This window comes from Mustela nigripes, chromosome 14 (assembly GCF_022355385.1).
Source record: "Mustela nigripes isolate SB6536 chromosome 14, MUSNIG.SB6536, whole genome shotgun sequence".
In the NCBI taxonomy this organism is placed as follows: Eukaryota; Metazoa; Chordata; class Mammalia; order Carnivora; family Mustelidae; genus Mustela; species Mustela nigripes.
In genome coordinates, this window is record NC_081570.1 from 95,779,292 (window position 1) to 95,804,343 (window position 25,052).

General features: G+C 50.6%; 1 protein-coding gene across 5 annotated transcripts in view; it reads right to left on the reverse strand.

Moving 5' to 3' along the window:
- Positions 1-1,443: 1,443 nt before the first annotated feature.
- KCND3 (potassium voltage-gated channel subfamily D member 3) overlaps positions 1,444-25,052 on the reverse strand; it is a 215,517-nt gene continuing 191,908 nt past the window's right edge. For 4 of the 5 annotated variants that reach the window (XM_059375741.1, XM_059375742.1, XM_059375739.1 and 1 more), the window contains exons 3-8: positions 17,045-17,207; positions 10,962-11,063; positions 10,549-10,638; positions 8,884-8,940; positions 7,465-7,712; positions 1,444-6,789 (exon numbers count right to left, since the gene is read on the reverse strand). In XM_059375741.1, coding sequence (XP_059231724.1) covers positions 6,588-6,789; positions 7,465-7,712; positions 8,884-8,940; positions 10,549-10,638; positions 10,962-11,063; positions 17,045-17,207 — 862 coding nt within the window. In that variant the 3' untranslated portion in view covers positions 1,444-6,587. The remainder of the gene's footprint in view (positions 6,790-7,464; positions 7,713-8,883; positions 8,941-10,548; positions 10,639-10,961; positions 11,064-17,044; positions 17,208-25,052) is intronic. The other variant, XM_059375743.1, reaches the window with a different exon arrangement.

Here is a 25,052-nt window from a genome sequence, read left to right on the forward strand (position 1 = left end):
ATTTCATGAATATAGAGAAACTTTATAAATTCAGGTGATTTGGATAAAGGCCAGTGTGAATTGTTTTTAACGTCTGAGTTCTAGAGTGCTAAACTGTACTGACCACAACTATTCAAGTTAAGCTTTATCTTAAATTGGCTAGCAGTATTAACATGTAGAGAAATCTTGAGGAAACCTGCAGCTGTGGATAATTCTGACTTAGAAGACATTATTTTGCGTAATAAAAAAGTAACATTTTCTAAATTAGCATAAGTATTATAATAATAGAAACATGTGATCTAAATACTAAACCCCTAAATACTAACAACTGGACAGAATTATATTATGTGAAGACCAAATCGTATGAGATAAGGGAATAGTTTGAAGTTTTAGGGTTTTTTTCCCCTCCCCTAAATATAATTAAGTCTGTTAATCTTTCAAAATAAGAGGATATTTTTGATAGTCATTGCTGACCAATGGAACTGGATCCATCACCAGGTGGTTCTCTTGTTTTGGCAGAATATGGTTTTGTGCCTCTGTGAACAAGCACATATGTCCCAGTTAACACTGAGTGCTTTTCAGTGAAAACAAACATGCATTGCTCAGTGCACATCTGGTTTCCAGTTCCTGGGCTCCAGATTGTGTGAGCTGTGGATCCGTAGTGACACCTAGTGGGTGATAAGGCTAGGAACACCTGCATTTCATAGGCAACTTTTAAGGCCTTGGAGCACCATGGATTGGCCTTGATGTTCCACTTCTATTTCGGTTTTCATTGACTGGGATGTGGTTGTGGGGAAATTAGAAGGATTCCCATTGTTTTTGGGAATGTGTGTTGTTCACATGATGGTAGAATATGAAAATGCCTGTTGTTCTCACTACCTAAATCAGAATTAGTAAGGTTAGAGCAGGTCTTCAAGATATCGTAATACAGTAAGATGAAACACACTGAAGCCAAGAGAAAAGTGCCTGAAGGGAAGTCATGCAAGGAAGTCATGCGAGAGAACCTAAATGAGAACCTCCATCCCCCAATTCTAGAGCTTCCTGCCTTACCCTACATAGCATTTCATTCGGGGGTTTCTTTTTAGTGTCAGACCCTGGTTTAGAGGAGGGAGAAAAGATTCAGTATTCTCAGCAGAACCAATATCGATCTGTAAAGGCAGATTTTCTTTCAGTAGTGCAGAGCTGGAGCTCAAAACAGGGCTGTTGACAAAGGCAACACAGTGCTTGTGGACATCTCTGACAAACGTACAAGTGGGCAAGAGCCATGGTCCCCATGGTAGAGGGTCTGCTTGCACCGAGGAGGGGAGGAAAGATAAGACTGCCCTGTCTGCACCCTGCGGAGATGCTGTGGCTTCTCTCCAAGACAGAAAACCCCTCCGTGTTTATATTACCCTTAGTTTCTAGTGGATAGCAGGAGAAACGGTAGGAAAATAACCATCCGTGATCACTTGAGGCTTTGTGGCACATGGTCTGTTTAATCCAGATCGGACACATCAGGTACAGCAGTGGCACGTGACTCAGTAATACTGTAAATGATAATACGTTTTAACATACGCACTACAGTTTCAAAAGAAGACGACCGGAAACTCAAGAGTTTTTTTTTTGTTTTTTTTTTTTTCCCCATAGAAAGTGTTCACATGTTTATCTTCCTGCAGTTTTGTACAGTATTTCTTCTTTGCCATTGAGATGTTGGTAAGCAAAGCCCATTTATTATACGAAAATAGAAAAGAACACACTTGATGTTTTTCACGATAACATTAACGGGGGGGGGGGTGACCTCTAAGGAAAACATTACATTGGAATGTCTGATTATCAAAAATATACCATCCCTCCCACCTCCCAGGTTTGTAAAATAGTCTATTGGTCCAAGGAGCCCCCCAGGACTTGGGTCAGTGCCCTACACTGGTTCGGCATGATGCCTTCCAGTGTAGTCAAGTAACCTGCTAAGATAAATGTCATTCCCACACTTGATGAGAAAAACGTAGAACATTCTGAATAGAGAACAAGACTCAAAAGGAACCCCCTTAAAGCTGATAGCCACTTTCTCTTCATGATACTGTTTGGGCTCCAAGGGTCATGGGTCATACAAATGCTTTTCCTTCGTCCAGTCATTTTAAAGCTTTGCAGGTGATGAGATTTCATAAGGAAATCACAAAAGGAAAATAAAAATCTTCCAGGTTCCCGTGTGTCATGGTTACCACACCAGCTAGTTGAGAAGGGAAACTAATCCTGCCTTAGACAACAGCATTGGGATCTTTCTGCCTTGTCGTGACCTGATGATTGAAGTGAGGGAGCCTGGACCACTGGACTTCACGAATAACCTCAGAGTCAGAGGTTTAGCTCCATTCCAACCACTTCACAACTCTGCAAAGTTAAGAAGCTGAGGGAAAAAATCTAGGTACATGTTTCAATGTACACTTTTCCTGCCTATATTCTGACAAATAAGTGACATGATCCTGAACAGCAGGAATCGTAATCTGAAAACTAGGTAAAGTCAGCACGTGCACAAGGTGACTCTCATTAATCATGGGTCAGCATTTACTGTCCACTTTAATTTCTGTTCAAATTCTTTGTTTCTCTTAGTCTCACTTTTCTACTTGTTGACCTTAAACTCCCATGTGATTGTAGGCTAATCTGTTCAACTGTCACTGAGGACACCTGGTCTTTCAAACAGCATTCCACGCAGTTAGTTCTGAACTTGACACTTTTAAGAGAATAGGGGATGAAGGCGAAATAGTATAGTTCGCTTCTGGAGGTCCTGGTTCACAGTGGTTCTGATGGAATGCTTCCTCCCACTAATCACTACCCTGGAAGTCCAAGTATTAAAAGTAGAAGCAAACCCCAGAACAATGCAACAGGATGTAGAAGAAAAATCTTAGGGCAAGATGTTTAAGCCCTGGATTGCAATCAGTTCTGCCACTAACTTGCTGTATGAACTTGGGTAAGTCACTCATCTTCTTCCTGCCTCTTTTCCTTCTCTGTCAATCAAGGACTTAGTCCCTTGACCTGCTACCATCAGAGGTTGTAGTAAGGATCAAAAGGACTCTAGAAAGTATGCTTTGAAATGTTATAGCTCTCTCTTCCTGAGAAGAAGAACATTCGACTGAATGAAAACTGTTAACTGTTCACTTTTTTTTTTAACTGAATTGATAGTCCATAGCTGGTTCTACCCAGGGAATGGTGGTTTCAAAAGGATGGTTTGTATTAGTACAATGAAATGGTTCCCAAGGGCTGTGTCCAGCTCATACTGAATTTACATCAGACTATACCTCTAGTTACAACATGTTTTCTTTGATGAGTCTTCTCCAAAGCATCATTCCTCTGAGAGGCAGCAACTGTAGTAGAAAAAGCATAAGACTCACAGCCAAGGGACTTATGTTCTGGTCCCAGCTAGGACATTAATGACTGCATGACCTTGAGCAAGTCACTTCATTTCTCTGGGCCTCAGCCTTCTATATACTGTAAAATCAATTAGCTATTCCTAATCCTTTCTAGTTCCGATATATTCTTCATTCTATGTTTTCTAAGTTTCCATTCATTTGAATGTAGCCTATAATAATTATATTATTTTTTAATGCTTTCTAACGCTGAATAGCATCAAATGGAGTAAGTGGTTTTGGGAATCTTTTAATATGCTGAAGTGATTCAGGAACTACGAAAGCTTAAGAGTCATTTCCCCCGAAAGGCCTTGCCTCCAGAAAACCCTGATAACCTGGTTCTTCAGTCACTGGCCAATGGGTTAGATTGATTAAACCGTTCAGCACACTTAGGTCTTTTGGTTGACTTACAAAAGTCTTCTAGCAGCGTAGTCTTGCTGTATTCTGTTGTGTAGATGCGCCATTTTCCTGGGTTGACATCCCTTGGACCAGAGGTGAGATGGGTCTCTTATCTCCAGCTAAGTCTACACTGGGGGATGGAGATGAAGCGGATAGTCTAAAGTCTTTTAGGAACTGGCATAATGTAGGACTTAGAAATGAAGTTGAAGGAACACAAAACAGTTCATTAGGGCCAAAAATTGAGAAATTATTTGAGACATGATTTTAAAAGCTTGTTCATTAATTTTGTGGGACACAATAAAATGCTCCCTTGGTGCACTATCAAACAGACTCTGGGTTAGATATAGTCATTATCCTAATCCTGTGATGAGCTGTTTTTAAACACGGGCAATTCGTATGTGTATGTAACCACATTCCTATTTCCCTCTTTGTCCCTTACCCCACTCAGTTTTTATGATGTAAACTTAGATACTACAATATTCCTAACGTCGTTCCATTACCATTCTTTCAAAGGAAAAATTCCATTTCTAGTCCTTTACCTGACTTCTACATGGAGTCCAGCCCAGTCTTTTGCCTTCCCTAATGGGATATGTGTACCAAGTGAATGGATTTAAGCGCTTATTCTCCGGTGTGTTTAGGTTGGTGGTGGTGTGTGTGTGGGAGTGGTGGTGTGGGAGTGTGTACACATATATATTCCTCCGTAGTTGTAAAGCTTTTCTGTCTACTTAGACTGCTGGCTCAGAAGGCCAAAAGCACCCCATTTCCATAGGGTGGTTGCCCCCCATTAGGGGTAAGTCCTTGAGGCCAGATCCAGGAAAGGACTCAGTTGGTGGTCAGCGAGGATAGCATGAGATAAAGGTCTAAGGCTCCCTCTCCTCTGTCCTTCTGGTCACCTTCTGCTTAGAGGCCACTTCAGAACCCACTAACCTTCCCCTTCCACTGGGTCAGTAGAGCTGGGGATCATAAGGAAGCCCACGGAAAGTGTTTCATAGGTTCCCGACTAGTGAAACTTGTCTAGATGGTTGTGGTAGGCAGAGAAGTCCTTGGCTTATTGTGAAACTGCAGCTCACTAACCTGTAAAATGGATAAGGGGCTTCTGTATCTCAGAGCCCGCACTAGAGAGACTGCAACTAGGGAGGGTGGGAAGGGGCTTGTCACGAACCCTGAGGCCCACCTGCCCTCCTATATGCAGTGAAAATGGTAGGATTCCAGAAACGCTTTCCCAGTCCCGCCAGAGTGCCAGCCACTTGAACAGGCTCTCCAGAAGTAACATTCACTCCCTCCCTTGCATGGAGGTGATCAGGCTTTGCCCCCACTTCAGTTACCTTCTGGGACATCAGGCCCAAGACCCTTCAGACCTCAAATGTGTTTCAGGCCAGGTATGAATCATCTAGAATCGCTTACTTGCTTTCACACTTTGATGCGTCCTCCATGAAGCACACAGTCTTAAGTCTGCTGGAGCCTGTGGAGTTACCTCAGTCATAAACTTGCCCCTTCTGCAAGAAACTGCTTATGGGGCCTTTTGGCAGAATTCTGAATGGGCTTTATGATGGGTCCAGAAAGAAGGCTACAAACTAAGGAGCTCCAGGGTCCCACTATAGCTGTGAGCCCTGAGTTCTTCTGTTCTGTCTTCACTGGCCCACACCAGACTCGACTGTGTGTCCTAGGTCCTGGCTAGTTCCTGTGTCAAGATCCCAGTGTGAAAAATCCGGTCATTCCCTTTCCCCGCACCCAGAAATGGAAACTGCAAACACCACTGGTTCTAATCGCAAGGGAAGCACTTCGTTCTCTAAAGAAGACTTCCCTCCTCCCTAGACTCTTCTGCTTTGGCTTGATTCTTCTCTCTTCCACAGCGGCAGTCACACAGTTCTAACTCCCAGGCAGGAGTCTGCAGGTGCTTGGAAGTGGAGACGGTTTTCCTAACATGTCTCAGGATCACTGGGGTCCACGTAGAGACAGATGGCTGGACACAGAGAAGAACAGCCAGGGGGGTAAAGCAGAGAGGGACAGAGAGGGACAGAGACAAAGGACGGACAGAGGGTAAGTGTTGCTGTGTGGTCAGTTGGCAGCTCTGTGCAGGTCAGCTGGGCGGGGCGGGGAGGGTGCCCAGGCTCAGTTGACCTCACCCACCTGGGGAGATGGAGAGAGAACTCAGCAGTAACTGACTTCTTAGCCTAAAAGCTTCTGCTATAAAAGAAGGAAACAAAAACAAAAACAAAAACAAACCCTCACAAAATGCATTGTTTTGGTTCAAAGGTATTGGGTCCATGGAGAAAAATATTTCACAAAAATCCGTTGATGTTTTGTTTTCCACCTTTTCCCATGAATAAATATTATCCATTAAGAGCCTTGAAAAAGGTGCTTAAATACACAGTGTTATATTTTCTTCCTGTTTTGCATGTGACAACTTGGCCTCCGTGCTGCTCTTGGTCTTGTGTTTTCCTCACTGGGGTCTCCAGAAACAAGAGTTACTGGGTCTGAGGCTCCCCCCTCCAGGCCCTGTCCTGGCATGCAGCCTCTCCACCCCCCCCCCCCCCCGCCATCCCATCCCCTACCCCCCTCCCTTCCTCTGGCCCCAGCGAGATGCGGTAGTGCAGGGCCAGGGCCAGGGCCAGGGCCACGACCACATCCACGCCCACACCAGCAGCGGTGAACCTCAGGTGCCCCTTTGCTGCCTCCTTTCCCTTCCAGGCACAAGTTTCAGTGCTAGGGGTGCAACAGGGCGGGCAGAAAGAGTGGGGGAGGGGGGGAGGGAGTGGTCCCAGCGGCCACCCACCCACATGCCAGCCCCTTTCGCTCCCACTCCCCGCACTGGCCCTCTGTCCGGTGGTTTTACAAGGCGGAGACCTTGACGACATTGCTGGCTATGGAAGGAATGTTCGTGTTGGGGCCCGGGCTGGCAGGGGGTGGCCGACTTTCTCCCTCTGGGGTTAGCGCTGGCGGGGTGGGGATGCTGATGATGGCTGTGGTGATCTGGGATGTTTTGCAGTTTGGTCTCAGTCCGTCGTCTGCTTTCAAATTAAGGCTGGAGCGACTGGAATAAAAGAAGAGTGAGTGAGTGACGGTGCTTCTTGCTAGCGTTCTCAGCATCCCTGACCCTCGCCCGTTTGGCTCCCGGTTAACTAGGAGGAAGCTCTGCCGTCCCTCTGTCTCTGGTTTTAGTAATCAGCCTGTCGCTCTCCGTTCTAATTATTATTTCTAACAATTACAAAGTCACGTATACTGGGCTTGGGAATTCAGAGTACACGTTTCTCTCCGTGCCATAGACCTGTTCCCCATCCTTTGTGGCATTTGACTTTTGTTTTCCCTGAGTTCCTTGCAGTTCACTGGAGGTAGTGGGGAGAGAGGCCTAATCTCTCTCTGGCAGATTACGGAGGGACAAGGTCAGTCTATGGTTCAAAGTGAGCCTGGGATAAGCCACGTCTAAGACAATTGTGAAAACTGTTTCCCTGGGAAAATGATCCATTCTTTGCACTGGGGAAGTTTCTTTCTTTGTTTTTGCTTGTTTCCCCAGTTATTGTTTCTGGTATCTAACCCCACATTGGGTCTAAACCTGCTAGAGTACCCTCCCCAGCAAACAAAGGGCCTTTGGGTTAATGTGCAAGGGTAGGGAAGGGGGAGGAGGCTCATCCGTTACTCGAGGAGCCTGTTCCCTTCTGGGACTGGCAGGACCGAGCGTCAGGGAGTGATGGGGCTTGAGGCCACGCACCTGGTAGTGAGGGAGGGCTGCTCACTGCCCTGGATGTGGATCGTGCTGAGCTCTTGCATGCTGCGCAGGCGAGTGGCCGGCAGGTTGGAGTTGGGCAGGTGCGTGGTCTTCTTACTACGACGGGAGCAGCAGGTGGTCGTGAGGCCCGGGTGACTGGACAGTGAGGGGCTTCTCGTGGACGGGTAGTTCTGCATCGAGCTCTCCATGCAGTTCTGCTCAAACATCTGCTCATCTATGAACTCGTGGTTCTGTGGGAGGCAGAAGAAGAAGAAGTAGGAAAAGGAGACGGGAAGGAGGGGGACGAGTCCCCGTGTGGCTGCCTGCCTCTGTCTGGGCCTGGAGAGGAGGGCTCCCAGCTGCCTGGAGCACGGATAAGCATTCGGGAGGGGTGATGTCCCACAGGCATCAAAGGCAGAAAGATAAAGATCGCTATGGGCAGCGGTGGCCATCAGGTAGAAGGGTGGGGACTGCAGCTGTTAAATCATGATGGGATGTACACTCCATCTGCAGCTTTCAGATGATGGGACACAGAGGACCTGGAGGGATTTCGTGGCATCCTCAGAGCTAGAAGCAGACTTGACTGACTTTCCTGGGTTTGCACAGATCTCCTGGAGGCAGCCAGTAAGGAGTTGCTAACCTTGGGGAGTAGGTATGCTAGGCTATCTTGAATGCTGGGTTGGATTTAATGGGTAAGATCCTTATGAATCCTGGGTACGTGTGAGCTGTAAACTTTTAAAGGCACTGGATTATTCATGCAATTGGGGGGAGATTTGTTCTTGAAGGCCAATGGGGTCAAACTGTCAGGGTTTTGATTTCCTTTAATTATTGTGTTTTCTGCCCCCCCCCCCCCCCACCTGATTCTGGGATGTAGATCCTTACTATATCTGGAGGCACAGTATTCCCTAAGTCAAATGTAAGCAGGGCAAGGAATGCTAACAGCTTCCTGGTGTTGAACTCGGAAAACAACAATAACAAAAGTGGCTGTTTAGTCGTTTGCTCAAGGCGACTGAAAATCTATGGCATCAATGATCTGGCAGAGGCCGCCAGGCTGGAGAGGAATAGCGCGAGGAGAGAGTACAGAGAGAGATCAGCCCTGGCAGCCAGGACCAGGAGTCCCTGCGGAGCTGGGGAAGGGGCCCCGGGGGCACTCACAGGGGACCGCATGGCCGCTGCATTTTGCCACCCTCTCCAAGGCCTTGGGGAGGTCAAAGGAGGGAAGCAGAAAAGCAGTCGGGTAGTTCAGCGTCAGCACCCGAAGGCCTGAGCTGCTACTGCGGGTGGCCGTAGAGGTAGGAAAAAGCCCCCAAAGAACTGACAACACATGCAGAGAGAACCGAACCGGGGGTGAAAAGAGGAGAATCCACAGACTCAGAAGAATCAGAGAGAAAAACATCAATTGAATTTTTAAAAAAGTGATACCTTGATGGTGGAGGTTCGTACAGATAACAGGGGATCATCCACAAGATAGGACAACCCCTACAGGACAACATGCCAACAGAAGATAAAAACACCATTGATTGTACATTCCAGCATTCCCAAGCTCAGTTCCGACATTCAGTCCCTCCGCCCCGGCATTCCGCCCGCGAGCCCGACATCGCGCCCTCGCTCCCAGCATCCTCGCTCCTTCGTCCCGACGTTCCACCCCTTGGCTCCAACACGACCCTGTGCAAACGCCACCTTCATTCCTCCCATCCCAACATTCTGCTGCTTCTAGCCCCACATCCCTCCCCTGAAGCCCAGCATTCCAGCTCTTTCACCCCAGCACCCCCCGGCCCTGGCCCCGCATTCAGTCCGACATTCAGTCCCACAAATTCAGCCTTCCACGCCCTCAATGCCAGCATTCCATCCCGCCACCTCCCAAGTCTCCGTTCTGCCATGCCAACATTCCAGCCCCTCAAACCCGAACATTTTTACCCATATCCTTTCAGTTGACACATTCCACCCAACACATGCAACTCGGAAAGGGCAGTTGGGTCTGGGCCTATCCCATTGGCAAGCTCCGAGTTTTGGACAGAAGTTCCAAATACACATATACAGTTCTTGACAGTAAGACACATTCGATAAATCCTGGAAACTAGGGTTCTCCGAGTACTTTCCCGTTTGGGAAGCCCTCTTTGGGCTCGACAGCCATCCACAGTGTGCTATCCACACGTGGCTCATAGTAAGAGTCATCTGACGTCTATTCCCCTGCATCTAGAGTCCAGGATATGGGACATTCAGAAGTAGAAAGCTCCTTCCCTAGGGTGCTGAGCCCTGACTGTGGGCTCTCTGGGGATGGGGGGGCCTCGAAAGGAACAGGGGAGGACTGCACTCTGCCTCTCCTGGGTTGTCCGCCCAACATATCCTCTTCTCTTCTCTTCCTCGTGCCTTCTGCCAAGGGTCCAGGGTTGGCCCCACTGCCCTTCCTTTCAGTCTGTTTGTGGTCACAGGCAACATGCCACATTCCAGCTACGGCTTCCTAAACCATGGCTCTATTGTCACAGTAATTCTTCGAGCATCCGAACTCCCGGGCCCTACAGGGTGACTAAGACTGATGGACTTCCTGGCTCCAGAACTATGGGCATAGCCTCCTTCATTCACTGTCCTTTAAGGAGTGATGTGGGGGAGGAAAAGGCACCCACACACTGCATCAACCTAGTCCCAGGGATGGGCCAAAACCGAGGCCCTGCTCCACTCTCCTGTAGCAAAATCTAGGATAGATTCAGCCGAGTTTTGAAGAGTGATGTGCATCCGGACTGAGAAACTGAGAGGCAGAGCACTGGGAGGCTCTCAGTAACCACAAAAACGGGCTGTAGGGGTCGTGTAGGGGTGTGCAGAAAGGCTCGGGGCAGAGACCTTCTATGCTGCAGCAGGACGGAGGTGGCCCCCTACCCTGGAGACTGCGCCCCCGCCCCTCCTTGGGGTCTTCCTCCCGGGGGTTGACAAGGACCTCGTTGCTACTCTTTGGATCTGAAGGCAGACTCCGATGTCTGCAGCCTGGCCCAGGGTGAGGATGTGAGCCCAGAGTTCTCGTTCCGCGAGCTCTGGCCCTCAGAAAGGAGGGCAGGGGTCGGAAAGAGGAGGACGCAGTGGGCTGGCACTCACGGTGGTTTTCTCCAGGCAGTGCAGCAGGTGGTGGTGCTGGCTCTCAATGAGTGACGTGCTCTTGCCCACGTGTTCCTCCTCTGGGGTGCCCTAATCAGAAAAGGAGAGAAGGCTGAGGCTCATGCCGGTGGCTCCTCCCACCTTCCCCGGGGGACTTCATTTCCCACGGGAGGTGGGAGGGCGCCAGAGAAATCGGGATGATCCACATTTCAGGGTCAACAGAGAACATGCTAGCTCTGGGGCTGGGGGCCCTGGAGGGGAGAGGGTGTAGAGGGGTGCTTCCTGGAGAAGATCTGGAAACATGTCCTTCTTAGGGTTCACACTGGGCCTTTGGGGAAGGTGGTGTCCCTGGGAAGAGAAAAGGAGCCCTTCCCCCCTTCCCCGTCCCCAGCCCAGGCCCGGCAGGCACCTACCATCAGCTCCAGCGCCTCCGTGAGGAGCCCGTTGCGCTTGCTGTGCAGGTAGGCATTGGAGCTGCCTGTCTTGGCCACACGGATCCTGGCAAGGCGGGCTTTCTGTGATCGGCAGAGGAAAAAACCAGTGAGTAAGCCTGAGAGACCAGACAGCAGGCCTGGCAAAGCCAGTGACAGCAGGCCCAGGGGATGCCTGAGGAAGGGGAGGAAGCGGCTTCTTCCCAGCCACACGGATCTCTGTTTGCAGACCCCAGCGCTGGGTCTGAGGCTCTGCATACCCGCTTGGGGCAGCCTGATTCTGGTCAGAGTTCCTGGGGGTCTCACTCATCTCTCCGGCTTTGATACAATTCCAGCAGCAGGAATACCTCTCCTCAGAGCCCTCTCTCCTCCCAAAACCTTCATGAACTTGGCCTACTTGGTATTGCACTAGACTATCTCTCATCTCTAACTGGACGGTCAGCTCTAGAAAGGAGCGTGTGTGAGAGCTCTCCCGACCCTCCCCGAGGGCCCAGAGCTGTTCCCAGTATCCAGCAGCTGCTGGATTAACAGCAGTTAGGAGAAAAGCAAGGAGTGCGCATCTGTGCCCTTCAACACGTCTTCACTTCTTTCCTTCTTTCTGTTTTGTCCGTAGCGCTTATTACTAAGGGAGTATACGGTGTCAGCATTTATATTGCTACTGCCTCACAGAATGTAAATTCCTTGAGGGCAGGAGTTTTTTGTTTTGTTTAAGGATGAATCCCCTTGGCTTAGTCTTTTTTTTTTTTTTTTTTTTTTTTTTTTTTTTTTTTTTTTTTTTTTTTTTTTGGGTCAGAGAGAGTGAGCAGAGGCAGACAGAGTGGCAGGCAGAGGCAGAGAGAGAAGCAGGCTTCCCACCGAGCAAGGAGCCCGATGTGGGACTCGATCCCAGGACGCTGGGATTATGACCCGAGCCGAAGGCGCTTAACCCACTGAGCCACCCAGGCGTCCCGGTCTAGTCATTTTTAAATCAAAAAATGCCTTGGGACGCCTGGGTGGCTCAGCGGGTTAAGCCTCTGCCTTCAGCTCAGGTCATGATCCCAGGGTTCTGGGATCAAGTCCCGCATCAGGCTTTCTGCTCAGCAGGGAGCCTGCTTCCCTTCCTCTCTCTGCCTGCCTTTCTGCCTACTTGGGATCTCTGTCTCTCAAATAAATAAATAAAATCTTAAAAAAAAATCAATAAATGCCTTGAAACTCACATGTCGGTTTTGGGGAGTGGATGCCTGCACGTCTGGGCTTGTCACACCTGCCTGTGGGAACAAGGGCAGGGGCATGCGCATGTGATGTGGTGCCCTGCCCTGTGTGGGAGAGAGGGGAGGACAGAATGCATTTTCACACAGCACTCCGGCTTTAACTAGAACAATGGGAAACCTCCCCAGCCCCAGCCTAGGAGACCCCAAGCAGATCCTCCTGCAGGGGATGGCCTCGCAGTGTCTTAAGGCAGAGGGGGCGTGGCTGCTCCTCTCCTTCCTAATAGGTGCCATCGCTGTCACCAGGATGGACGCCAACCACGGAGGGGGGAAGCCCAAGAGGAAAGAGTCTTCAGGAGAAGGGTTCTACTCGCGGTCCAGGCTCCTGGGGTGTAGAGCCAGCTCTAGGTCCTGGCCGCTGGAAGCAGAAGAGCCCACAGTGACTCACGGGTCCGTCCTGGGGCAGAGCAGTCACACCCCTGCCTCTGTGAAAGTCCATTGTCACTTCACCACAGACTCTGAGAAGGACAAGAGACCTTGGGAAATTATGGCAACTTCCCTTTCTAGTCTACCTCTCCCCAGCACCGGGAAGTGTCCCTTCCAGGGGGCCCTGCTGGGCTGCTACGTGTGCTAAAAAGAGGCCAGGTCTTGGGATTCAGGCTGTCGATAGAAGCACAAAGGACATCCTCGGTCTCTGGTTTCCTGTGGCCTTCGTGTCCCCACAGGGACAGCTTGACTCCCTTTCCTGGCCTCCTGGGCCTGGCAGACCTGCCTGGGAATCGGAGGAAGAGGGCTTCTCTGGATGGCAAGAGGGCAGAGGGGAATTCAGCGAGGGAAGGCTGGTGAGGAAGCCCCGTCGGTCCTCTTCTCTCTGAGCCAAGAACTTTCATCTCTGGCCCAGCTCGGTGCCGGCCCTCCCCACAGCGACATGTCCACATTCAAGCACGTTGCTCATTTCAGGATGAGGCAGCTTCTGCCTTGGGTGAGGACTGGGTGTTGAGAGCTGCATATGGAAATCCAATTGTGTCAAGCTCATTATAGCCTTATATAATTTGATTGCACCACTTAGAGCCAGACCTTTCTCGTATCTGGGGTCTGTCTTCATTACTTTCTAGAGATGAAAGATTCTCCTGTTCTCCTCTGTGGCACTTCTTTTAATCTTATCTTACCCTGGGCTCTATTAAAGCAACAGATTGTCATATCAAATGCACAACACTGTTTAATCATTTCCCACACGGGATAAAGAGGTTTGCAACGTATTTACAGAACCCTAACCCAGCACATGAAATTCGGTGAGGATTTCTCCTTTGATTTGGAGCTCCTGAGAGCCGCGATCTGGCTTATGTGTATTTTTGTCTTTGGCATCTGACACGGAGCTGTGCACAGAGCAGGTGTTCAAGCCAGGCTGGTGAGGACCCAGGAAGGGGGACGGACCTTCCCAGTTGGACACAAATCCGTTAATAAGGCCCTGGTCGTGAGCTCATCCCTGTGTAGACTGTGTCAGCCTCTCCCTCTTCCACAGGCCAGGAGCACAACGTGAGAGGTTAAAAGAGAATGTGACCATCATCTAGGCTATTTTGAAGACAAGAAAACGGAGGCTATGAGGAGAAGTAACGTCTCCAGGGCAAGGCAGCATGCTGGGGAGTCTTCTGTGCAGTTCTCCCTGCCTTTAGGCCAAATGCTCTCTCCATGAGGGGCCTCTCCCTGAATGTCAATGCCTGCTGGGTAAGTTTCTAAACCGGATGAACTAGGTCTGGGAAGGTTCAGTTTCAGCAAGGATGGAGATCCCAGGGTTGGATAAGAAGTCTGGAAGGAGGATGCTCCCACTCTGGCTACGGTTCCAGGTGGGGTCTGGGCCACGAGAACTGGCATCTCTTGCCCCAGCAGAGGCAGAAGAAGGACAAAGAGGGAGACGTGGAAAAGCCACACAAGAACGCAGCCAATTGCACTCTTGGGTGTTCATTCCCTGAGAAATGGAAAGTCACGTTCACACAAAAACCTGTTCACGAATGTCCACAGCAGCTTTACTCATAATAGCCAAAAATGTGGTCGTGTAGCCCTGTGGCATGTGATACATCCAAGCCATGGGTTGCTGCCCAGCAAGAAAATGGAATGGACTATTGATACAGACAACCTGGATACATCTCCAGGAATTATGAGAAATGGAAAAAAAACAAAAACAAAGCACGAAACCCTCCGAAGGTTATGTAACCCTCCAAAGGTTACATCCTACACGAATCCATTTATGTAGCATTTTTTGAAATGGAAACATTGAGTAAATGGAGGACAGGTGAATGGTTGCCAGGCCTTAGGGATGGGACAGAAGTAGGGTGGGAGAAATCTTTAGGATGCTGGAATGGTTCAGCACCTTGACCGAGGTGATGGAGGCATGAAGCTGCCTGGTATCAAACTTCACACACACACACACACACACACACACACACACACACACGGAATACTGGGGAAGTCCGAGTAAGATTCGTGGATTGTATCAACGTCCATACCCTGCTGGTGATAATTTTATAACTTACATGTGAATCTGTGCTTAGCTCCGTAAAAATCCAGATGATGTTCCCTTCTCTCTGTCCACAGCTAGACCTTCTCACTTAATCTTCAATTCACTTGGCTTCGAGAACCCAGCCTCTGAAGCAAATACTTGTGGAGTTCGTTCTGGTAACAACCCCAAGCAAACCAGCCATGAAGGGAAAGGACGACCACTTTTTAAGCCTTTCCTTTACAGTAGAGGCTGGTGAGTTGAGTTTACCTTCACGGCCGGGCTGACGAGCCCCTGAGGATGTGGTCTGGGCTGAAAACTAGCAGCTTCCCAGACCACCTTCCTGTCCCAGCCTCCACTGTCACTAAACCTCCTGCACCTGCCTTCCTCGCTTTGCGATGACACACTCAGTACTGGAAATGGTGGTATTCTTGCATTCTCTCTCTCTTTTTTTTTTCCCTTGCCTCTTACAAGAAGTCCAAGGTGAAAGAGACCAAGCCAGCAACCTTGGGAGAGACAGTGTCCAGTTGAGGTGAAAACACTGTAAATATTTACTCTGATTTCAAAGGGAGAGGGACGAGGGTGGGAGGGAGGCGGGAGGGAGGCAGAGTCCGTCTTAGCAGCTGGAAGGAAGGATACACCAAGGCTGACCCCTCCTGCACTGCAATCATACGAGACGGATGAGCCTTTTAAAGTCCCAACCGGAAATGACCACTGTTCTGTTCCTTGCAGGGCAAACCAGCAGGGGATGTGATGCTCTTGAGAGGTCAGGGAGGGTGTGGGTACGGAGGGAAAGGTAGCTGTGGGAGCAGCTGAAAGCCCAGCCTCCCTGAGGATTCCTTTGACCTTCCCCCACTGGACCAACCCCCCCACCGTCAGCCCAGCCCCTGGGGAGTGTGGCTCTAGGACCCTTGGCCCTTTCTCGAGGACAGAATAATGAATTAAGATATTGTCTGATACTGTCCAACACTGACCAGCTGACTCGAACGGGGAACGAGATAAAGACTTCTATTTCAGCCAGAAGATCGGTCTAAGGCAGACTGGCAACATTACAGTGCCAGGTCAAGATAAGTCAAAAGATAGCTCAGCATGGGCTGAAGAGGTGACCACAAGGGCACGCAAAAGGGACAGTGTTGGAGGTGGGAACTGACTGGGTTCATTATGTAACTGCATAACATATTTATGAAGAAATATTATATATAAATTGCCAGACGTTTCAGAGCTAATGTTCATGAATGTAGTGACTTCGTTTCAGACAGCATATACAGATGTGTTCTGAAATTCTGGATTCCTCTGATATGTCAAGGAGGTCCAGCTACTTGGTGTTCCCCCTGCAAATGGGAGGGCAGTAGCAGGGGCCGTTGTGGGGGAGGAAACCGCCAGCCACGCACACAGGGCCTGACACTCTGCAGGTACGGGAAGTTTGTGGAGTGAATGAATGGCAGAAAGAATAAAATAAGGACATGAAATCTCCGCGCTGTGCCCCTCCCCGCCCCCTGTAAGTGACTTTCTCAGCAAGCCCTCCAACCCCCACCCCACGCCCTGCTACCCAGAAAAGAGCTGACTGCGCCCCCTGGAGGTTGAGCGGCTGCTGAAGGGGTACCTGTTTCAGGCCAGGTCAGAAGAGAAATGGAAAACAGCCGCCATGGTCCTCCCCCTTCCGGATAGGAAGCTGTTAAAAGTCCCGACCCCAGAACCTGCACTGGCAGATGCCCTAAGAATGCACCAAAACCTTCAGGCATTCTTCCTCACTCCGCTGGCCAGTGGGGGTGCCTGCCTTCAGAAGCAGCATACACTGGACATCACCCCAAACTTCTCTCAGGACCAACGGCTCTTCTCCTGCTCATCTGGGCCTGAACCCCAAACACCCCGAAGTGACCAAAGCCCATTTTGCCATTCGTCCTGGAACTCAGCAGCTCCAGAATGCTCTCCTTTCAGAGTATTTGCTTTCCGACTCAGCACACTTCTGTTTTTTCCGTATGTTCTGTATGGGCTAGCAGAGGGATTTGGAGAGCACTTACGTGCCGCAGTAAGCTCCTGGCAGGCACAGGAAGGGGTCCGGGGCACTGAGTGTTGGTGGCTGAGGCCTTGAAGGGGAAGCCAGGGGGCAAGGAAATTGCACAGGACATCCAGGATGGAGAGAGTCAGCTTACGGATGATGGATGGTTCACCCCACTTGGCAGCTGAACGGGGCTTGGAGCTGGAATGCGGGACACTGGTGGCCCGTGGAAGGGACACGAAGCTGCCTTACCTTCCAAAGCCAGAGGGTGTCTGGGTAGGGATCTGCCCTGGAGGTCCAGGCCTGGTGACCTGACGGTGACCACGGTATAAAGCCCAAAGCAGAGGGCCAAGCCCCTGTCCGAGCTGCCCACGCTGAGGCTTACCTTTTGTGCCCTGCGTTTATCAGCTCTCTGATTCTGGTGGTAAATCCGGCTGAAGTTGGAAACAATCACAGGGACCGGCAGGGCAATGACCAAGACGCCACTCAGGGAACAGATGGAGCCAAAAATTTTCCCTGCGATTGTTTTGGGCACCATATCTCCATATCTGAGAGAGAGAGAGAGAGAGAGAGAAACAAGTGTGAGGAAGCGGGGTCCCTTGGGAGACAAGCCTGGTTTCCCTGCCCATCACCCCCCATCTATCCATCCGTCCATTCATCCCTTCATTCAACCGTAGTTTGAAGGGCCTGCCGTGTGCCTACTGTGACCTGGGAGGCAGCAAAACAGGTAAGATCCCTGCGTTCCCAGGGGCAGCCACCCACAAGGAGAAGACCATGAGAAAATAAGGGAACACATAAAAACACTGACTTGTCGTTACTTCTGTGAAGAGGAGAGAGAGAGGTGCTGTGCCAAGCAGGGACAACACGGCCGGGAACCGCCTCTCTGAGGAACTGACACTTCAGCCGAGATGTAAAAGTAAAAGATCTGGCCACACACCACCCTTGGGGAAGAGTGTGCCCGGCAGAGGGAAAAGAAACGCAGAGGCCTTGAGGGAGGGGGGAGCATGGCGGCTCTGGGAATGACTGCAGGCCCGCTGGTGGGGGTGTGGGGGCGGAGGGTCGCTACAAAAGGAGGTCGTGGCCACCCCACAGAGTAGTGGATTTTGTGCCAAGTGTTGCAAGCCACCAAGGATGAGTAGTAGGAAGAAAAGCAGCACAATCTCATTTATGTTCATACAAATAACAAATAATAAACCCACCCTCTACTCACGCGGAAACTTCTCATGCACAAAGCCCTTCTGCACGCTTACCTCCCACCAGCTCCACGGACGCCGTGGACTTTCTGTCCTCAGCCCCACTGTACAGACGAGGGAAGTGAGGCTCACAGGCAGGGGGCTGCCCACGTTGGGGCAGAGGCTGGGATTAAAACCCGTTCCTCTTGCTTTCGTCTGTTTTCTACCAAGCACACTGTCTCAGAGGGCAGCCGTGAGCTCCTGAACTCAGCCCCCCTCCAAGCCACGAAGCCACTGGGGGACAGTGCCAGTTCCTCTCAGAGCTCCAAGAAGCTCTCCTAAGTGCTTCACAGCCTGGTGGCTGCCCCCGGAGACCAGCTGGGCCTGGCTACTGCTCAGCCCCGGGAAGGCAGGCCAGGGCCTCCCTCCTCCAATCAATAAGGGACTCTCCACAGTGGTGAAGCCTTTAGCCTCTTCTTTATTGAGATAAATTAAAGGCTTCATTAGGCAAAGAGCTGTGATGACTCTTTTGGCCAAAGCCAGAAACACCGTCTCCCCCCCCCCCCCCTCCCGCCCTCTGCCAGGTGGAGGAGGACCAGGAATTGCTTGCACCGAAATAGAAATAGCGAGGCTCAGAGTCCCTTGTCCTGAGGGGACCTAGGGGTCCTGAGGACTCAGAGGAGAAGGGGAGGGGATAGGGCGGATCTCCTCAGGAGTGTGATGTCCCCCCCTACACACCTAAGGGCTCTGTGGACGACCTGCCAGCCGTTGACACATATTTGGTGAGTGAATGAGTGACCTCATTTAAGCCTCTCGACACCCCGTGAATTAGGCTCCTCTTTTGCGAACGCTCTGCCCTCTCCTTCGGTGTCTTGGCCCCTTGTCCCGGCTTCAAGCTCTCTCTGTCAGGCCACAGACGCTAAGGCCCGAGGCCACTCTTTGTGGGAACCCCAACAGTAGACTGGCCCTCTCTGCCATGCCGCTCAGGAGGGGCCTCGGAGAGTGTGGTCGAGACCCTGACTTCTGGACTCAGGTGACGTGGGTTCAAGCCCCACCAGCTCATCATCATACCACTGCACAGCCTCGGGGGAATGTGACTTTGGGCCTCAGCCTCCTAGGTCTGTCAAGGGGAGGCAGGACGAGTAACCGGGACCATGATCCTTTGGGGGCACGTGCAGCTCCATAAGCCATCCACAGCCATTACTCAGGCCTAGGCATCCCAGAAACCGTGGTCTCTAGGGCCGGGAAACTCTAAAAACACAGCTGCTTGTCCCACCTTCAACTAATCCTGATGAGGAAGGAAAGGGGGTTGCCCCCTAGAGGCGAATGACGTTAGCTGGGATTTTCGGGGATGCGACTGAAAGGTGGACCTCGAGCTCAGGGCCGTGGGTGGAAACGAAGCACGGCAGGCGTGTGTCAGCACCGTGTCAGAAAGGCTACCTTTGGGGGGCGATGGAGGCTGGTGAAAAATGCTAAGGGCACACAGAAAGGTGGTTTTATCCCCTGGAAGAAAGAGTGAGGAGTAGATGGTCTGCACAGATGGCTTGCTGGTGACAGATGACAGAGCCAAAGCAGGACAGCCCAAATCCCGTGCACGCTCTGCCTTCTCCCCGCAGAAGAACAGGCTTTATCTGGGAAAGGCTGAGGCAAATGTGGGGCGAAAGGAAGCAGAGCTCGAGGGAGAGGAGGGGAGAGCGGGCGAGTGGCCAGCTGTCTTCACTGGAGGCTCCTCACAGCCCACCTGGAGCCCACCCCAGGAGACAGGAGGGAGGCACAGATGGAGTTGTAGAGCCTTGCCCATGACAGCTGAGAAATCATGGCGAGGCGCAGAAATACCCAGAGACTGGAGGTCCCAAACCGCTGTGTTGATATTTTTGAAGACGGGGAAAGAAGGTCTGAGAAGCCACAGACCAACAGGCTTGCACCCATCGATTCTGCCATCCAACTGCTGGCAGAAGTTCGAGAGCAGATTATTAAGCGGACAGCTTGCGAACGCTTGGAGAATGAGCCGTATTGCTCACTAGGCACGCATCTGGCCAAATTAACCTTATTTCTTGTTTCGGGAGGGTTTGCTGGCTGGTGGATCAGGGGACAGCTGTGTCGTGATCTTCGCAAGGTGTGTTCCTGTCCCAGTTTTTCATACCCTTGATAAAGCTGGAGGAATGGGTGTGGGTGGCAGTGGGGTCAGGAGGGACTAAACAGGCACCTCCAGCCTTCTGGCGCTTTCCAAAGATGACTAGCAGCGGTCCGAGCCCAGCGAAGGAAGTTATGGTTTTCGTGCCAGAAGGGTCTCCTTTAGCGAAAGGGTAAATAAGTAAATGGAATAAAGAATGGATTGAGAGCTTGGTCTCCAGTGGTGTGTTCCAGAATTTCTCAACAACTTACATAAAGCCAGAGGGAGGCAGCATGGCCTAATGATTGAAAGAGGAGACTGGAGATAGGTCCCAGGTTGATCTCCGGCCCCACATTACTTACTGGTTAAGTGACCTTGGGAAAGTTATTTAAGCAGAGTCTCGACCAATATAAAATAGGTTTTATATACCTAACTTACAGGGTTGTTGTAATAATTAATGAGATGATTCAGAAGAGGCACTTAATGCTGTCTCTGGATACATGTAAATTCTCTACAAATAGCCAGTGTGGTGGGCACCCATTGTTTTTTTCTGCTAATGGCCTAGCCATCTAGCAACTGTGCCCTCCCCCCATCACGAGTGAAACTCTGCCCAGAGGAGCTGGTTCTCAGAGGGGCTGCCGTATTTCTTACCAACCTTGCCCTCTGCCCCTGCTCCCACCAGGCACGGTTAACAGGTTCAGAATGAGGCACCTGGCTCAACGCTGGGTCAGGGATCGTCTGTCCTGGATTCATTTGTGAACAACTTAACTGGCCTATAACTTATATACCATATAATTCATCCATTCAAATCCTACAATTCAATGTTTTAAAGAGGATTTTATTAATTTCTTAGAGAGAGAGAGAGAGCATATGAGCAGGGGGGTGGGGAGGGGCAGAGGGAGAGGGAGAAGCAGATTCCCCGCTGAGCAGGGAGCCCGATACGGGGCTGGATCCCGCGACCCCAGGATTATAACCTCAGCCAAAGGCAGGCGTTCAACCGACTGAGCCACCCAGACTCCCACAGTTCAGTGTTTTTCAGTGTATTTCCTCAGTTGTGCTACCATCAGGACAGTCTGATTTTAGAACATTTTCATCACCTCCACTCCCCCCCAAAAACCCCATACCCATCAGCAGTGGGGGGATCAGCCCACCCCCTCCCCCTCAGCCCCAGACCACCACTAGACTACTGTCCGTCTCTACGGACTTCCTTTTTCTAGACATTTCATGTCAATGGGTCCCACAGTATGTGGCCTTCTGTGTCCGCCTTCTTCACGTAGCGGAATGTGCTAGGGCTTCAGGGTTTGTCCCCGTGGGAGCAGGGGACACTATTTCAAGCCTTCTTATTGCTGAATAATGTCCCCTCTTACGGATGTCCTGTTCTCCCCCTCCCCCCCCATCCATTTAGGGCCACTTGGGTCGTTCCTGCTCTGGGGCTCTGACGAATCCATTCTGCTCTGAAGATCCATGTGCGCGTTTTTGCACGGAGAGGTTTTCCTTGCTCTCGGAGTCCCACGGTAGCCGCGTACTTCACAGCGTAGGGGACTGTGGAACTGTTTTCGAAAGCGGCTGCCGCACTTCACGTTCCCACCAGCGCTAAATAAGGGCTCCGCTCCCTCCATATGTTCACCGACACTTGTTACTATTTGTCTTTTGATTCTAGCCATCCTAGTGGGTGGGAAGTGGTATCTCACTGTGGGTTTGGATTTGCGTTTCTCCTACAGGCTACTCTTCGCGGGCAACGTCCTCCCTCCCCTGGAGTGCTACCCTTGAGATGAGACCGGTCTCTTCCTCTTCATGGAGGGCTGACGCGGTAACAGAAGGGCACGGGCTGTGGGTGGGGGTGGGCGGAGGACAGGTGGACGCGGAGCAAGAGGTGAGATGTGGAAAAGGGAGTCTGATGGAGCCTGATGGAGTTTCCGTCCTGTGAGGGCTGTGAGGGCCAGCTTTACCCTCGCCTTCCCTGTGGCTTAGCTCTTCAGTCTCTCTCCTGATTCTGCAAACCAACAAATTATTGTTTCTGTTTTAACCTCCTTCTGCTTGGGTCCCATGATAATAAGATGACGGTGATGGTGTTGATTGGGCGACTGCTGATCATTATTATCTTTAAGATTAATTTCCTCCCTCAGAGTCTAGCTGCTATATATTATCCTATTCGTTTCAGGCACACGTCATAGAGATTCGATATTTTTATACACGATGCATTGATCCCGTAAGTGTGGTCGCCCCCTGACACTCCACGGTTATGATGATATTGGCTATTCTCTATGCTGGATATTACATCCCTGTGACTTCTTTATTCCAAAACCACAGGTTTGTACCTCTTCCTCCCCTTCCTTTATCCCACGTATTTCATCCGTTAGGATACTTAGGTAATCAACAGTTTTCCCTTTAACTATGAGTCTGTTCCTGTGGTGTTTTGTTTGTTCGTTTGTTTTGTTTGTTTTTTTTTTAGAGTCCACATTTAAGTGAAATCACACGCTGTCTGCCCTTCTCTGTCTGCTGCTGATTATTTTTAAGCGAGCTCTTCAAATTTCTAAATGACAGCGCTACTAGGAATTGAGGTCTTTTGGAGTCAAAAGGATTTTAACAGGTTGTAATCATGGGTGAAACCAGCCAGATTAATTTTAACAAAGATGAATGACAACACCAGCAGTTTGATTCACGTAATCAATGACTTGTATAGCTGATGGGAAAAACCAGCTTAAAAGCCATCCGTGTTAACAATCATCAGGGACATTAAACTCCAATATAGCCACCAGCGGAAGGCAGCTGCTAAAAAGCGAAGACCGCCGTAGGCCGGACAGATGAGAGTACAGAGTCCAGAAGGAAGGAGCCGGTGTGGGGCACCTGGGTGGCTCAGTGGGTTAAGCTGCTGCCTTCGGCTCAGGTCATGATCTCATGGTCCTGGGATCGAGTCCTGCATCGGGTTTTCTGCTCAGCGGGGAGCCTGCTTCCTCCTCTCTCTCTCTGCCTGCTTCTCTGCCTATTTGTGATCTCTCTCTGTCAAATAAATAAATAAAATCTTTAAAAAAAAAAGGAGTCGGTGTTTGTACTTACCCCTTGGGACAGACCACTTCCAGGCTGCTGTGCGGAGTGTGGGGCACTATTTATTCTACAGGACATTAATTAACTGGGTCGTGTCCACAGAAGGGAGGTTGAGCTGGTGACTTGCCTGGGGAAACAATCAAAGGACCAGGAACAGGGGCACCTGGGTGGCTCAGTGGGTTAAAGCCTCTGCCTTTGGCTCAGGTCATGATCTCAGGGTCCTGGGATGGAGCCCCACATCTGGGGAGCCGGCTTCCCTTCCTCTCTCTCTGCCTGCCTCTCTGCCTGCTTGTGATGTCTCTCTGTCAAATGAATAAACAAAATCTTAAAAAAAAAAAAAAATTAAGGGGAGAAAAAAAAAAAAGGACCAGGAACATTGGGCCTGAAGAAGAAGGGGTGGGGAATGGAAGGGTGGACGGGAATAATGTACGGGAGCCTATGTGGGGAACTTGATCCGCATCTGTGTGTCTCACAGTAACCTTATCCTTAGGGACATGAAGCCCATGTCCAGAGAGGACAGCCGAGTGTTTAAGGTCCTCAAGTAGTGAGGGGCAGAACTGGAAGTGGCTGGTTAAAGCCCAGGTGAGTCTGTTCTCACTGCCCTGCTCCATCCTTCACATCCAGCTCCTTGAGGGCCGGTGGGGGGATGGGTAAGGATGGTCGTGGGGAAGGGCTCTGGGGAGGCAGCCGGAGCTCACCCACTTCTCTGCCTCTGGCTGCCTCAGTGGCAGAGGTCCCGTGCAGCGGTTAAGAGTGTGGACTCCGAGGCAAATCCTGGTTCTGCCACTTGTTAGGCGGGTGACTTGGAGCCTGTCACTTAACTTCTTCTACCACATTTCCTGGGACGGATAAAATAATAGTACCTACACTTCACAGGGCTGTTGTGAGGGGTTAGTGAGGTCTGACTTGGAACATGCTTGATTTGGGCACAGACGAAGAACCTTATTGAAACTTATTAAACAAATCCAGGGCCCGGACGAGTGGGCCATCTAGGCTGGGGGTCCGCAAAAGCCTCCTCACCAGACTTCTCCCTCCTACTCTTGTTCGCTTTTAATTCCCAAAGAACCACATTCTTAAAATGCAAATCCATGCGTGTCCTTCCCCTGCTCAAACTTTCATTAATGTTGCTGGAACGTGTGAGTTAATGAATAGAGCACACCTTGCCATGGGGTTGTAAAGACCACATGCTTGTTACACAGTAAACACTCATTAAATAGCAGCTCATGATGACCATAGTGCAGCCCTCTTGACCCTGGGGCCTCCCGGGTCACCCCTCCTCCCCCAGGGGCAGGAGGACTGAGGTGCCGGAGCAGACAATGGTGCTCCAAGTCCTAATGGCAACTATGGCCTATTTTCTATGTGGAATTTTGAGGAAAGAAAGGGGTGAGAAAAGAAAAAAGAAAATGTCATGGCCTAGAAAAAAAAATTCAAGCCTTAGCCTTATTTCCTTTTTGTCTTCCTTTTCTCATGCAAATAAGGCCTCCCTTCCCCCCACCCTTCATCCTGGCTCTGCCAGTGAGGACAGGGAGGGAGGACAGCAGCCCCTCCTGGAGGGGGACCTCCAGGGACGGACCGAGGAGCCACGGTGCTCACACCAGACTTAGGACTCACACCCAGACCTCTCCTGGGGCCACCGTGAGGGAGCTGTCTGCCCCTGACCCGGGGGCGGGGGGTGGGGTAGGCACTCAGTGTCCCTCTGTCCACCCCTCTCTCCCAGCACAATCTCGGTAATCTACAGTGATGTCTGGGCTGTGGCAAGAGCAGGGATGCTTACCCTCCTAATATGGAAGGCTAATTAATTTGTATTAGGGTTTAGGGATAATTAAACTTTTTATCTGAACTTAAGCTGCACAAACCACCCGCCTTGTACAATTAATTGCTGCCTTCCCTTCCTCCTCCAGGTGCTGAGAGATAAGTGCGAGCCAAGCTTCCTGGTCTGATTCTGCCTGCTGCCTCTCAGGCAGGGGTGAGGCTAAGCATCCGCTGTGCGGGGGGTCCCTTCCTTTCTGGAGGCCACGCACTGCCCATTCAGGACCCAGCTGCTGAGACCTCGGTCAAAGAGA